This window comes from Hyperoodon ampullatus (assembly GCF_949752795.1).
Source record: "Hyperoodon ampullatus genome assembly, chromosome: 5".
Classification (NCBI taxonomy): domain Eukaryota; kingdom Metazoa; phylum Chordata; class Mammalia; order Artiodactyla; family Ziphiidae; genus Hyperoodon; species Hyperoodon ampullatus.
In genome coordinates, this window is record NC_136918.1 from 34,321,804 (window position 1) to 34,338,666 (window position 16,863).

At 38.3% G+C, this 16,863-nt stretch overlaps 1 protein-coding gene across 1 annotated transcript in view; it reads right to left on the reverse strand.

Annotated features, from left to right (window-relative positions):
• Window positions 1-16,863, reverse strand: part of LRCH3 (leucine rich repeats and calponin homology domain containing 3) — a gene marked incomplete at both ends in the record, with an annotated part of 124,185 nt that overhangs the window by 34,853 nt on the left and 72,469 nt on the right. Inside the window, 2 exon segments of the mRNA XM_079704679.1 lie at window positions 5,396-5,472; window positions 9,048-9,196. Coding sequence (XP_079560805.1) covers window positions 5,396-5,472; window positions 9,048-9,196 — 226 coding nt within the window.

Genomic DNA, 16,863 nt, shown 5'->3' on the forward strand with positions numbered 1-16,863 from the left:
AGATATGGCAGAAAGGAAAATCAGAGATTCAAAATGTGAGAAGGATTTAGCCTGTCACTGCTGTCTTGAGATGGAGGGAGCCAAGAACCAAGAAATGTAGGTGGACTCTAGAAGCTAAAATGACTCCCAGCTAATAGCCAACAAGGTAATGAAGACCTCAGTCAATAACTGCATGGAACTGAATTCCGCCAGCAACCTATATGAGCTGGGAAGTGGATGCTCCTCCAGGGTTCTCCAGATAAGAATCCAGGCCATCCAACACCTTGACTTTGGCCTTGTGAGGCTGTAAGCAGAGAAACAAGAGAAGTCTGCCCAGACTTCTATCTCTCACAACTGTAATATAATAAATAGGCATGTTTTAAGCTACTAAATTTGTGGTAATTTGTTATAAAAGCACTAGAAAACTAATATATAAGGCAACTGAGCAAAAAGCTGGCTTTTAGTCAGTAAATTTAAGAAAACTGAAATTGTATCAAGTATCTCATCTGACCACAACACTATGAGACTAGATAGCAATTACATGAAAAAACTGTAAAAAATACAAACACGTTGAGGCTAAACAATACGCTACTAAATAACCAAGAGATCACTGAAGAAATCAAAGAGGAAATCAAAAAATACTTAGAAACAAATGACAATGAAAGCACGACGACCCAAAACCTATGGGATGCAGCAAAAGCAGTTCTAAGAGGGAAGTTTATAGCAATACAATCCTACCTCAAGAAACACGAAAAATCTCAAATAAACAAACTAACCTTACACCTAAAGCAATTAGAGAAAGAAGAACAAGAAAACCCAAAGTTAGCAGAAGGAAAGAAATCTTAAGATCAGATCAGAAATAAATGAAAAAGAAATGAAGGAAACAATAGCAAAGATCAATAAAACTAAAAGCTGGTTCTTTGAGAGGATAAACAAAATTGATAAACCATTAGCCAGACTCATCAAGTAAAAAAGGGAGAAGACTCAAATCAACAGAATCAGGAATGAAAAAGAAGTAACGACACTGCAGAAATACAAAGGATCATGAGAGACGACTACAAACAACTACATGCCAATAAAAATAGGACAACCCGGAAGAAATGGACAAATTCTTAGAAAAGTACAACCTTCCAAGACTGAACAGGAAGAAACAGAAAATATGAACAGACCAATCACAAGCACTAAAATTGAAACTGTGATTAAAAATCTTCCAACAAACAAAAGCCCAGGACCAGATGGCTTCACAGGTGAATTCTATCAAACATTTAGAGAAGAGTTAACACCTATCCTTCTCAAACTGTTCCAAAATATAGCAGAGGGAAGAACACTCCCAAACTCATTCTATGAGGCCACCATCACCCTGATACCAAAACCAGACAAAGATACTACAAAAAAAGAAAATTACAGACCAATATCATTGATGAATATAGATGCAAAAATCCTCAACAAAATACTAGCAAACAGAATCCAACAGCACATTAAAAGGATCATACACCATGATCAAGTGGGGTTTATGCCAGGAATGCAAGGATTCTTCAGTATACGCAAATCAATCAATGTGATACACCACATTAACAAATTGATGGATAAGAACCATATGATAAACTCAACAGATGCAGAAAAAGCTTTTGACAAAATTCAACACCCATTTATGATAAAAACTCTCCAGAAGGTGGGCACAGAGGGAAACTACCTCAACATAATAAAGGCCATATATGACTAACCCACAGTCAACATCATTCTCAATGGTGAAAAACACCATTTCCTCTAAGATCAGGAACAAGACAAGGGTGCCCACTCTCACCACTATTATTCAACATAGCTTGGGAAGTTTTAGCCATGGCAATCAGAGAAGAAAAACAAATAAAAGTAATCCAAATTGGAAAAGAAGTAAAACTGTCACTTTTGCAGATGACATGATGCAATACATAGAGAACCCTAAAGATGCTACCAGAAAACTACTAGAGCTAATCAATGAATTTGGTAAAGTAGCAGGATACAAAATTAATGCACAGAAATCTCTGGCATTCCTATACACTAATGATGAAAAATCTGAAAGTGAAATCAAGAAAACACTCCCATTTACCATTGCAACAAAAAGAATAAAATACCTAGGAATAAACCTACCTAAGGAGACAAAAGACCGGTATGCAGAAAACTATAAGACACTGATGAAAGAAATGAAAGACAATACAGATGGAGAGATATACCATGTTATTGGATTGGAAGACTCAATATTGTGAAAATGACTATACTACCCAAGGCAATCTACAGATTCAATGGAATCCCTATCAAACTACCAATGGCATTTTTCACAGAACTAGAACAGAAAATTTTACAATTTGTATGGAAACACAAAAGACCCTGAATAGCCAAAGCAATCTTAAGAAAGAAAAACAGAGCTGGAGGAATCAGGCTCTCTGACTTCAGACTATACTACAAAGCTACATTAATTAAGACAGTATGGTAACCGGCACAAAAACAGAAATAATAGATCAATGGAACAGGAAAGAAGGCCCAGAGATAAACCATGCACATACGGTCACCTTCTCTTTGACAAAGGAGGAAAGAATATACAATAGAGAAAAGACAGCCTCTTCAATAAATTGTGCTGGGAAAACTGGACAGCTACATGTAAAAGAATTAAATTAGAACACTTCTTAACACCACACACAAAAATAAACTCAAAATGGATTAAAGACCTAAATGTAAGGCCAGACACTATCAAACTCTTAGAGGAAAACATAGGCAGAACACTCTATGACATAAATCATAGCAAGATCCTTTTTGACCCACCTCTTAGAGTAATGGAAATAAAAACAAAAATAAACAAATGGGACCTAATGAAACTTAAAACCTTTTGCAAAGCAAAGGAAACTACAAATAAGACGAAAAGACAACCCTCAGAATGGGAGAAAATATTTGCAAATGAAGCAACTGACAAAAGATTAATCTACCAAATATACAAGCAGGTCATGCAGCTCAATTTCACAAAAACAAAAAACCCAGTCCAAAAATATGCGGAAGACCTAAGTAGACATTTCTCCAAAGAAGATATACAGGTTGCCACAAACACATGAAAGGATGCTCAACATCATTAATCATTAGAGAAATGCAAATCAAGACTACAATGAGGTATCACCTCACACCAGTCAGAATGGCCATTATCAAAAAAAACTACAGGGGCTTCCCTGGTGGTGCGGTGGTTAAGAATCTGCCTGGCAATGCAGGGGACATGGGTTCGAGCCCTGGTCCAGGAAGATCCCACATGCTGCAGAGCAACTAAGCCCGTGCACCACAACTACTGAACCTGTGCTCTACAGCCCGCGAGCCACAACTACTGAGCCCGCGTGCCACAACTACTGAAGCCTGCACGCCTACAGCCTGTGCTCTGCAACAAGAGAAGCCATCGCCATGAGAAGCCCACACACCGCAACGAAGAGTAGCCCGCACTCGCTGCAACTAGAGAAAGCCCGCGTGTAGCAACGAAGACCCAATGCAGCCAAAAATAAATAAATTTTAAAAAAAACCCCAAAACTACAAACAATAAATGCTGGAGAGGGTGTAGAGTAGAGGGACCCCTCTTGCACTGTTGGTGGGAATGTAAATTGGTATAGCCACTATGGAGAACAGTATGGAGGTTCCTTAAAAAACTAAAGATAGAACTACTGTACGACCCAGCAATCACACTACTGGGCATATACCCTGAGAAAACTATAATTCCAAAAGAGTCATGTACCACAATGTTCATTGCAGCACTATTTACAATAGCCAGGACATGGAAGCAACCTAAGTGTCCACTGACAGATGAATGGATAAAGAAGATGTGGCACATATATACAATGGAATATTACTCAGCCATAAAAAGAGATGAAATTGAGTTATTTGTAGTGAGATGGATGGACCTAGAGTCTGTCATACAGAATGAAGTAAGTCAGAGAGACACATACCGTATGCTAACACATATATATGGAATCTAAAAACAATATGGTTCTCAAGAGCCTAGGGGCAGGACAGGAATAAAGACGCAGACGTAGAGAATGGACTTGAGGACACGGGGGTGATGGGGTGGGAAGGGGAAGATGGGACAAAGTGAGAGAGTAGCATTGACATTGACATATATACAGTACCAAATGTAAAACAGGTAGCTAGTGGGAAGCAGCTGCATAGCACAGGGAGATCAGCTTGCTGCTTTGTGACCATCTAGAGGGGTGGGATAGGGAGGGTGGGAGGGAGACGCAAGAGGGAGGGGATATGGGGATATATGAATATATATAACTGATTCACTTTGTTATATAGAAGAAACTAACACAAAATTGTAAAGCACTTCAATAAAGATGTTAAAAACAAAAGCTGGCTTTCACCTTGAGGGTGGGTGTATCACATCCTCGGAATCTTGGGCTTTACTTATGATGGATACAGGAGGCAGGAAGGACAAAAGATAAAGCTGAGGTCCCCCCCACTACGGGGAAACATAATAAGAAATCCTTGCATGATACTGGAATCTCAAATGACCACACTTTCAATATAAGGACACATGGTAACTAAAAAGCTATTTTGAGATAAATTTCAAAGATATGAAATATAAGTAAATCGCCATGAACTAACCAATAAGACTAAAAAGTCCAAGTTATAAGACTTCTTTCATTATTCTCCCTACATTTTCTTTATCCATCTATATTTCAGTCTCCTAAAGAACTTCAATATCCTGTCAAGTTTAAGTAAAGAATGATATATGACACTATCTACACAGTAAATTTACTGTTGTTTAAGGATAAGCATATCAAGTCTACCACTTTAAGATTTCATAAAAACAGAAAGGAAGCAAAAAAACCAAAGGCTGGGAATTTTTCAACTATTGTGATGCAGTTTATGACAAGAAACTTTTTGGAATTCAAGAATAAGAAGCAGTACTTCGAAAAAAAAAAAGAAGCAGTGCTCTAAATGGCCAAGCTAAGTTTAGAAATATTGTGTGAGGCACTAATTGTAGATAAAAGGTCACTTCAATTGAAATAGGAATGAAGAATATATCGCTGTCTCTGTCTGTGGCTCTGTTTCTAATGGAAAGTTTAAGTAAAATAATTGCAGGTCTCTGGAAATTCATTTAGCCCTCTTTATGCATAAATCCAGACATATCACTATAAAATCTCACTGCTATTAAGTATCTTCAAATCAAATAATTATACAGGTAATGGTTTAGGTGATCTGAATTTAGAATGAATAAATCAATTTTACTTCTTTTTCTATTACCTAAGCACAAAGGTACATTTCACTTAGCTCTAAATACATCATATTTAAAACACATAGTATCTAAACATCTTCATTATACATAGATCTACACAAAATCAAAATCATTTCATTACCTAATTACTGAGTTTTAAGACAGAAAGAAATAAGTAGAATTGGTTTTTCAAACCTGTTTTGATGTGAATATCTTCTCGTATCTTCTGTTTTTTGAAATTCCCTCATGGGTACTGGCTTTACTGGTGAACCCTAGGTCAAAAAAAGAAAAACAGATCAATTTAACACATGTATCCAGAAAAGTGTAATTACACAGTTCATATTCAACTTGGCATTTAGGGATCTGTATATTACACTAAAAATATTTTAACAGAAACTTCAAATGTGAATTTTCATGTTTAAAACCATTATAGGCTATATTACTGCTTTGGTAAACACAAAACTGTTCACAATCCAAAAACATTTATTTAAAAAAAGGCAGATTTTCTTCACACTGTATTTTATGAATTATAATAACCATATAGTGATATTTACTAGATGATAAGATGTGAAAGTTGAAAAGGATCTTCGCGGTCATCTAGTACAAACTTCCATCTAGAACAGGAATTCCTACCAACCCTACCGTGACTTTTGCTCAGCCTCTCTTGAATATTTCTAGTAATAGGAAGTTCACTGGGGAGGTTACATTTCTTTACTTCTTCATCATCATAAATTGTTACTTATGTTAGTCAGACAAATAGTCCTGGGGATGCTGGTGGAATACCAAGATAAAGCAAAAAGTAATTTCTATTTATGGTAAAATATGATATTAATTAAAAGAGAAATAGTGGCAATTTATTTATAAACTGAAGGGTAAAGGTCATTTCAAAAAACATTACCAAAGAAAATTAAACTGGCTTAAGTTATATGGACTATATACTGAAAAATAAAATTATAAATCAAAGGTAGAGGCTCATGGGCTATCACACCACATATTTTGTCAAATGAGAATTTATAAAAATAATATAATCTTACTTCAACACCAAAAATAATCGTCAAAATGGGTATTCTGGAAGGGGAAAAAAAAAACTTATCCAAAAAAAAAAAAACCCCTAAAAATCAAATGTAAAACTATTTATAGTCTATTTCCAAGAAGTAGGTACATCACAAATAACTAGAAGATCTTCTTTGGTGAGTTACTCCAAAGGGCTAAAGCTGACTCCCGTAAAGTCTGGGCATAATGATCATATTAAATGAGATACAATTCTAGAAACTTGATGAGAGAATAATTACTCTAATTTCAGTGAATATGACTTTTTAAGTAAACAAAAATCTCTCCTAGTATGTTAACATCAGTGACTTATCACCCTGGTTTTACAATACTGCAATTACCTAAAATTATAAGGGGTACATGAAATTTTCATGACAAAATGAATGTAACATTGGTTTAATTTAAAAAATATGTCATAGTCTATAAATGTAAGTCATACCTTATTTATCACAGTATCACTATGTATGTGACAGGCATTATGATAAAATTAAACAACAGCAGAGCGTTTAAAATCTCAAATTGTTTTTAACAACCCATGTTTAGGTAGTATCCAAGAATATAAAAAAAGTATTTCTTCACTGGTTATTAAACCATTTAAAATAATACTGCTTTATTTTATTTTTATAGGTGCCAAACTTTAGAAAGCCTTATGACACAGAAGTCATAAAGAGCCTTATGACAGAATCATAAAAACTACTATATATAGTAGGTAGATGGAATCAAAAAACTTATTACAAATTAGCCAATATAATGGATTAAAGAAATGATACTACAATTTTTCATCAGTAGCATAACGTGCATTTTCACTTTTAGTAGAAATACCTCATCTACACAGCCTAATTAATAATAAAATGGTCAGAGAGAAAGACCACAAGAAAAAGGATTCCCTTTTAGATTATAATGTGCACTGTTAACTTAAGCTTTATTGCAAAGTAGTTGCCCTCTGCTCTAGCAGAAGTGCTTATAGCCTGAACCACAAGTAGTTTCATTAATCACAGGTACACACTGCTATCTGTAGGCTGCAGGACTTTGATTTACAGTAGTCCACTTTATCTTCTGGTTTCACTTTTCGAGGTTTCAGTCACCCACAGTCAACCATGTTCCAAAAATATTAAACGGATAACTTCAGAAATAAACAATTCATAAGTTTTAAGTTGCATGCTGTTCTGATGAAATCTCAAGCTGTCCCGCTCCATCCCACCTGGGCTGTAAATCGTCTCTTTGTCCAGAGTATCCTGCCTGTTAGTCCGTTAGTAGCCGGCTCAGTTAGTCTCTCTTGGTTAACAGATTGACTGTCGCAGTATAGCAGTGCCTATTTTACTTAATAATGGCCCCAAGCGCAAAAGTAGTGATGTTGGCAATTCGAATATGCCAAAGAGAAGTCATAAAGTGCTTCCTTTAAGGGAAAAGGTGAAAGTTCTTGAATTAATAAGGAAAGAAAAGAAATTGTATGCTGAGGTAAGATCTATAGTAAGAAGAAATCTTCTATCTGTGAAATTGTGAAGGAAAAAGACATACATGCTAGTTTTGCTGTTGCACCTCAAACTGCAAAAGTTACAGTCACAGCATGTGATAAATGAATGCTTAGTTAAGATGGAAAAGGCATTAAATTTGTACAATGAAATATTTCGAGAGAGAGAAACCACATTCATATAACTTGTTACAGTATATTGTTATAATTTTTCTATTTTATTATTAGTTATTATTCTTAATCTCTTACTGTGACTAATTTATGAATTAAACTTTATTATAGGTGTGTATGTATAAGAAAAATCATAGTACATATAGGGCTCAGTACCATCCGTGGTTTCAGGCAACCATCCACTAGGGGTCTTAGAACGTACACCCTGTGGATATGGGGTGGGGGGAATACTGTATATAACTTTATCCAGCTTTAAATACAAGAATGTCATTTGAACACCAACAAAAAATACTGTGTTCAAAAGCCTTCAGACAGGAAGACCAAGGGTTTTTTTTTTCTTTTTAAAGAATGATAATAACACTCTATAACATGTCCCACTTGAAGTGACTATTCGCTATTGCTAAAAGACTAAATACATCATTCTCCAAAAAGGCCCCAAGTGTTTCTCAAATAATCCCTGCTCAAAGCCTGGGACCAACTCCAGACATTAACATCACACACAGTGAAGTGAAGCCATTTTATTATGCTGACTAGATACACTGAAGAATGCTATTTCTACTTGAGACCCTTGGGGAACTGGCAGAGATTTTGCAGTGGGCTGAATGCTCATTTGTTTTCTAAGGCAACTCAATGCTCCACTATAAGAGACATCCAAGAATTTTAATGGCAAACAATTTATATTCTGTGTGACTTCACATAAAAGCGCCAATATAATTAAGCTCATCATAAAAATTCTATGGTTAAGTTTGTATGTTGCTCCAAAAGTCAGCAGTTTGGTTCAGTTCTTAATTACTGATCAAACTATGATTTACCAGTTAATAAAAATAAAAAAACAATAAGAACAACAATGAAAAGCATCATATTCCTCTGCATTTTCTTCCAAGGCATAGGATAATCTTAGGACTTCTTTTATTCCCTCTTCAAAATTCTGAAATCTGTCTTTTTATTTGAAAAATAAACTTAAACTTTACTTGAGAGTATTGTCTGATTTTAAAAATAAATCTGAAAAACTCAGTAATAAAATTGGAACTAAATATAATAAAACAAATAATTAAGCCTAAACCAACAAACCACTGATATGATAGAAATTTATACTGTCATAAACTGTTTTTACTAGGGGATAGCAAAAAATTTAAGCTTAAGTGTGTATACTACCTCATGAGAGATTCGCCGTTGTTCAATATATGCCATAAACTGTGAACTGAGGCTGTCTGAGTCCAGGCCCTTGGGTGGCCTCACTTCTTCCTCTTCTTCCTCTGCAGTACAGCTGTCAATATAGTCAATCTGATCCAGATCATGCTCCACTGTTCATATGACACATACACACACAGACACCAGAAAAAACATTTGAATTAGACAGCCAACAATAAACACTGAATTGTATTCTTTCCTTTTCCCTAACATTTTCTATTCTGAAACTGGGAAGAATAAGAAGTTTAAATTACATAAGCCTTTATTATTTAGTCCATGGCCACTCACAAAAATAGGCTAAAGAAAAAATCTTAGTCCTAATTCACTATAAAGAATGCAGTAATTGATGGTAATTATTAGAAAACAGACCTCTAATATTTCTTTTTTCTTTGGACAGCTCTTGACTATCTTAAACAAGACAGTTTTAGTTTGTGAGACAGATAAGAAGAATAATTTTTTAACATCAGAAAATATATATTCTTTTAGGTTTTTTTTTTTTTTTTTTTTTGCATGTTTTAGGTTTGGGGCTTAATCATACCTCTTTGAAGAGCTGGGAGGCAGAAAACCTAACACAATCAACTCAAAATAAAAGTGAAAAGACAGGAGGAAAGTGGACTTGGTGATAAATAAGTAGATACTGACGACTGTTCCCTTTCCTGTAACTGTTGTCCATAACTAGAACAAGATTTATTTTCCTATTTAGAAAATTATTTTCTAGAGGTCAGTATTGCAGATATTTTGTAGCAGTTTGTGGATGGAAGGGAATCATTTGAGGAATTTTTGCTTCTCAGAATGCTCTGGGGTGAGGAGAAGCACATAAATAACATATAGCCACATCATTATTTCTTCTAATACACTTGGGTGCACCCCACTAATTTTTTTTTAAGTTTAAAAAGTAACTATTTTTAAAAGCCACTTTAGGCCTGGAGGAAGATGGCGGAAGAGTAAGACGCGGAGATCACCTTCCTCCCCACAGATACATCAGAAATTCATCTACACGTGGAACAACTCCTACAGAACACCTACTGAACGCTGGCAGAAGACCTCAGACCCCCCAAAAGGCAAGAAACTCCCCACATACCTGGGTAGGGCAAAAGAAAAAAGAATAAACAGAGACAAAAGGATAGGGACGGGTCCTGCACCAGTGGGAGGGAGCCGTGAAGGAGGAAAGGTTTCCACACACTAGAAGCCCCTTCGCGGGCGGAGACTGCAGGTGGCGGAGGGGGAAAGCTTCGGAGTAGCGGAGGAGAGCACAGCAACAGGGGTGTGGAGGGCAAAGCGGAGAGATTCCGGCACAGAGGATCGGTGCCCTCAGGCACACACCAGCCCGAGAGGCTTGTCTGCTCGGCCGCCGGGGCGGGCGGGGCTGGGAGCTGAGGCTCGGGTATCGGCTTTCAGTCGGAGCGCAGGGAGAGGACTGGGGCTGGCGGCAGGAAGAGAGCCTGAAGGGGTTAGTGCACCACGGCTAGCCCGGAGGGAGTCCGGTGAAAAAGTCTGGAGCTGCCGAAGAGGCAAGAGACTTTTTCTTCCTTTTTGTTTCCTGGTGCGCGAGGAGAGGGCATTAAGAGAGCTGCTTAAAGAAGCACCAGAGACGGGCGCGAGCCGCGGCTAAAGGCGCGGACCCCGGAGACGGGTGTGGGACGCTGGGGCTGCTGCTGCCGCCGCCACAAGGCCTGTGTGCGAGCGCAGGTCACTGTCCACCCCGCCTTCCGGGGAGCCTGTGCACCCCGCCACTGCTGGGGTCCCGGGACCCAGGGACGGCTTTCCCGGGAAAGCGCACGGAGCGCCTCGGGTTGGTGCAACGTCACGCCGCCCTCTACCGCCGCAGGCCCGCCCCACACTGCGCGCCCCTCCCTCCCCTCTGCCTGAGTGAATCAGAGCCCCCGAATCAGCGCCTCCTTTAAACCCGTCCTGTCTGAGCGAAGAACGGACGCCCTCCGGCAACCTACGCGCAAAGGCGAGGCCAGGTCCAAGGCTGAGACCCGGGAGCTGTGAGGGCAGAGACAGGGAAATCTCTCTGTGCAGCCTCGGAGGCAGCGGATTAAAGCTCCATGGTCCACTTGATGTGCCCTGCGTCTGTGGAGTGCATGAATGGACAGCGAATCATCCCAAATTAAGGAGGTGGACTTTGAGAGCAAGATTTCAGACTTTTCCCCCTTTTCCTCTTTTTACAACGAATTATCCCAAATTGAGGAGGTGGACTTTGAGAGCAAGATTTTCGATTTTTCCCCCTGCTCTCTTTTTGTGAATGTGTATGTGTATGCTTCTGTGTGAGATTTCCTCTGTATAGCTTTGCTTCCACCATATGTCCCAGGGTTCTATCTGTCCCTTTTTTTCCAATAATTAATTTTTAATTTTAATAACGCTACTATATTTTATACTTCATTCTATTTTACTTTACCTGCTCTTTTTTTCCTACCTTCCCTTCCTCCCTCCCTCCCTCCGCCCCTCCTTTCCTTCTTTCTTTCTTTCCTTCCTCCCTCCCTCCCTCCCTTCTTCCTTTCACTCTTTCTTTTTCTTTCCTTCCTCCCTCCCTCCCTCCTTTCTTTCTTTCTTTTCTTTCTTTCTTTCTTTCTTTCTTCCTTTCTTTCCTTTCCTTCCTCCCTCCCTTCTTCCATTCACTCTTTTTCTTTCCTTCCTCCGTCCCTCCCTCCTTTCTTTCTTTCTTTCCTTCCTCCCTCCCTCCCTTCTTCCATTCACTCTTTCTTTTTCTTTCCTTCCTCCCTCCCTCCCTCCTTTCTTTCTTTCTTTCCGTCCTTCCTCCCTCCCTCCCTCCTTTCTTTCTTTCTTCCTTCCTTTCTTTCCTTCTTCCTTTCTTTCTCTCTTTCTTTCTTCTACTAATTCTTTCTTTCTACTTTTTCTCCCTTTTATACTGAGCCGGGTAGATGAAAGGCTCTTGGTGCTGCAGCCAGGAGTCAGTGTGGTGCCTCTGAAGTGGGAGAGCCAACTTCAGGACACGGGTCCACAAGAGACCTCCCAGCTCCACATAATATCAAGCGGCGAAAATCTCCCAGAGATCTCCATCTCAACACCAGCACCCAGCTTCAGACAACGACCAGCAAGCTACAGTGCTGGTCACCCTATGCCAAGCAACAAGCAAGGCAGGAACACAACCCCACCCATTAGCAGAGAGGCTGCCTAAAAACATAATAAGGCCACAGGCACCCCAAAACACACCACCAGACGTGGACCTGTCCACCAAAAAGACAAGATTGAGCCTCGACCACCAGAACACACGCACTAGTCCCCCCCCACCAGGAAGCCTACACAACCTACTGAAACAACCTTAGCCACTGGGGACAGACACCAAAAACAACGGGAACTACGAATCTGCAGCCTGCAAAAAGGAGACCCCAAACACAGTAACATAAGCAAAATGAGAAGACAGAAAAACACACAGCAGGTGAAGGAGCAAGATAAAAACCTACCAGACCTAACAAGTGAAGAGGTGATAGGCAGTCTACCTGAAAAAGAATTCAGAATAATGATAGTAAAGATGATCCAAGATTCTATTTCCAAGATCCAAAATCTTGGAAATAGAATAGACAAAATGCAAGAAACAGTTAACAAGGACCTAGAAGAACTAAAGATGAATCAAGCATCGATTAAAAACACAATAAATGAAATGAAAAATACTCTAGATGGGATCAATAGCAGAATAACTGAGGCAGAAGAACGGATAAGTGAGGTGGAAGATAAAATAGTGGAAATAACTGATGCAGAGCAAAATAAAGAAAAAAGAATGAAAAGAACAAAGGACAGTCTCAGAGACCTCTGGGACAACATTAAACGCACCAACATTCGAATTATAGGGGTTCCAGAAGAAGAAGAGAAAAAGAAAGGGACTGAGAAAATATTTGAAGAGATTATAGTTGAAAACTTCCCTAATATGGGAAAGGAAATAGTTAATCAAGTCCAGGAGGCACAGAGAGTCCCATACAGAATAAATCCAAGGAGAAATACACCAAGACACATATTAATCAAACTGTCAAAAATTAAACACAAAGAAATCATATTAAAAGCAGCAAGGGAAAAACAACAAATAACACACAAGGGAATCCCCATCAGGTTAACAGATGATCTCTCAGCAGAAACTCTACAAGCCAGAAGGGAGTGGCAGGACATAATTAAAGTGATGAAGGAGAGAAACCTGCAACCAAGATTAATCTACCCAGCAAGGATCTCATTCAGATTTGATGGAGAAATTAAAACGTTTACAGACAAGCAAAAGCTGAGAGAGTTCAGCACCACCAAACCAGCTTTACAACAAATGCTAAAGGAACTTCTCTAGGCAAGAAACACAACAGAAGGAATATACCTACAATAACGAACCCAAAGCAATTAAGGAAATGGGAATAGGAACATACATATCAATAATTACCTTAAATGTAAATGGACTAAATGCTCCCACCAAAAGACACAGAGTGGCTGAATGGATACAAAAAGGAGACCCATATATATGCTGTCTACAAGAGACCCACTTCAGACCTAGAGACACATACAGATTGAAAGTAAGGGGATGGAAAAAGATATTCCATGCAAATGGAAATCAAAAGAAAGCTGGAGTAGCAATTCTTATATCAGACAAAATAGACTTTAAAATAAAGACTATTAGAAGAGACAAAGAAGGACACTACATAATGATAAAGGGATCGATCCAAGAAGAAGATATAACAATTGTAAATATTTATGCACCCAACATAGGAGCACCTCAATACATAAGGCAAATACTAACAGCCATAAAAGGGGAAATCGACAGTAACACACTCATAGTAGGGGACTTTAACACCCCACTTTTGGGCTTCCCTGGTGGCGCAGTGGTTGAGAGTCCGCCTGCTGATGCAGGGGACATGGGTTCCGGTCCAGGAAGATCCCATATGCTGCGGAGCGGGGGGCCCGTGAGCCATGGCTGCTGAACCTGCACGTCCAGAGCATGTGCTCCACAACGGGAGAGGCCCCTTTAAAACAAACAAACAAACAAACAAACAAAAACACCCCACTTTCACCAATGGACAGATCATCCAAAATGAAAATAAATAAGGAAACACAAGCTTTAAATGATACATTAAACAAGATGGACTTAATTGATATTTATAGGACATTCCATCCAAAAACAACAGAATACACATTTTTCTCAAGTGTTCATGGAACATTCTCCAGGATAGATCATATCTTGGGTCACAAATCAAGCCTTGGTAAATTCAAGAAAATTGAAATTGTATCAAGTATCTTTTCCGCCCACAATGCTATGAGACTAGACATCAATTACAGGAAAAGATCTGTAAAAAATACAAACACATGGAGGCTAAACAATACACTACTCAATAACGAAGTGATCACTGAAGAAATCAAAGAGGAAATCAAAAAATACCTAGAAACAAATGACAATGGAGACACGACGACCCAAAACCTATGGGACACAGCAAAAGCAGTTCTAAGGGGGAAGTTTATAGCAATACAATCCCACCTTAAGAAACAGGAAACATCTCGAGTAAACAACCTGACCCTGCACCTAAAGCAATTAGAGAAAGAAGAACAAAAAAACCCCAAAGTTAGCAGAAGGAAAGAAATCATAAAAATCAGATCAGAAATAAATGAAAAAGAAATGAAGGAAACGATAGCAAAGATCAATAAAACTAAAAGCTGGTTCTTTGAGAAGATAAACAAAATTGACAAACCATTAGCCAGACTCATCAAGAAAAAAAGGGAGAAGACTCAAATCAATAGAATTAGAAATGAAAAAGGAGAAGTAACAACTGACACTGCAGAAATACAATAGATCATGAGAGATTACTACAAGAAACTCTATGCCAATAAAATGGACAACCTGGAAGAAATGGACAAATTCTTAGAAATGCACAACCTGCCAAGACTGAATCAGGAAGAAATAGAAAATATGAATAGACCAATCACAAGCACTGAAATTGAAACTGTGATTAAAAATCTTCCAACAAACAAAAGCCCAGGACCAGATGGCTTCACAGGCGAATTCTATCAAACATTTAGAGAAGAGCTAACACCCATCCTTCTCAAACTCTTCCAAACAATTTCAGAGGAAGGAACACTCCCAAATTCATTCTACGAGGCCACCATCACCTTGATACCAAAACCAGGCAAGGATGTCACAAAGAAAGAAAACTAGAGGCCAATATCACTGATGAACATAGATGCAAAAATCCTCAACAAAATACTAGCAAACAGAATCCAACAGCACATTAAAAGGATCATACACCATGATCAAGTGGGGTTTATTCCAGGAATGCAAGGATTCTTCAATATACGCAAATCAATCAATGTGATACACCATATTAACAAGTTGAAGGAGAAAAACGATATGATCATCTCAATAGATGCAGAGAAAGCTTTCAACAAAATTCAACACCCATTTATGATAAAAACCCTGCAGAAAGTAGGCATAGAGGGAACTTTCCTCAACATAATAAAGGCCATATATGACAAACCCACAGTCAACATGGTCCTCAATGGTGAAAAACTGAAACCATTTCCACTAAGATCAGGAACAAGACAAGGCTGCCCACTCTCACCACTCTTACTCAACATAGTTTTGGAAGTTTTAGCCACAGCAATCAGAGAAGAAAAGGAAATAAAAGGAATCCAAATTGGAAAAGAAGAAGTAAAGCTGTCACTGTTTGCAGATGACATGATACTATACATAGAGAATCCTAAAGATGCTACCAGAAAACTACTAGAGCTAATCAATGAATTTGGTAAAGTAGCAGGATACAAAATTAATGCACAGAAATCTCTGGCATTCCCGTACACTAATGATGAAAAATCTGAAAATGAAATCAAGAAAACACTCCCATTTACCACTGCAACAAAAAGAATAAAATATCTAGGAATAAACCTACCTAAGGAGACAAAAGACCTGTATGCAGAAAATTATAAGACACTGATGAAAGAAATTAAAGATGATATAAATAGATGGAGAGATATACCATGCTCCTGGATTGGAAGAATCAATATTGTGAAAATGACTCTACTACCCAAAGCAATCTACAGATTCAATGCAATCCCTATCAAACTACCACTGGCATTTTTCACAGAACTAGAACAAAAATTTTCAAAATTTGTTTGGAAAAACAAAAGACCCCGAATAGCCAAAGCAATCTTGAGAACGAAAAACGGAGCTGGAGGAATCAGGCTCCCTGACTTCAGACTATACTACAAAGCTACAGTAATCAAGACAGTGTGGTACTGGCACAAAAACAGAAAGATAGATCAATGGAACAGGATAGAAAGCCCAGAGATAAACCCACGCACATATGGTCAACTTATCTTTGATAAAGGAGGCAGGAATGTACAGTGGAGAAAGGACAGCCTCTTCAATAAGTGGTGCTGGGAAAACTGGACAGGGACATGTAAAAGTATGAGATTAGATCATTCCCTAATACCATACACAAAAATAAGCTCAAAATGGATTAAAGACCTAAATGTAAGGCCAGAAACTATCAAACTCTTAGAGGAAAACATAGGCAGAACACTCTATGACATAAATCACAGCAAGATCCTTTTGGACCCACCTCCTAGAGAAATGGAAATAAAAACAAAGATAAACAAATGGAACCTAATGAAACTTCAAAGCTTTTGCACAGCAAAGGAAACCATAAAGAAGACCAAAAGACAACCCTCAGAATGGGAGAAAATATTGGCAAATGAAGCAACTGACAAAGGATTAATCTCCAAAATTTATAAACAGCTCATGCAGCTCAATAGCAAAAAAACAAACAACCCAATCCAAAAATGGGCAGAAGACTTA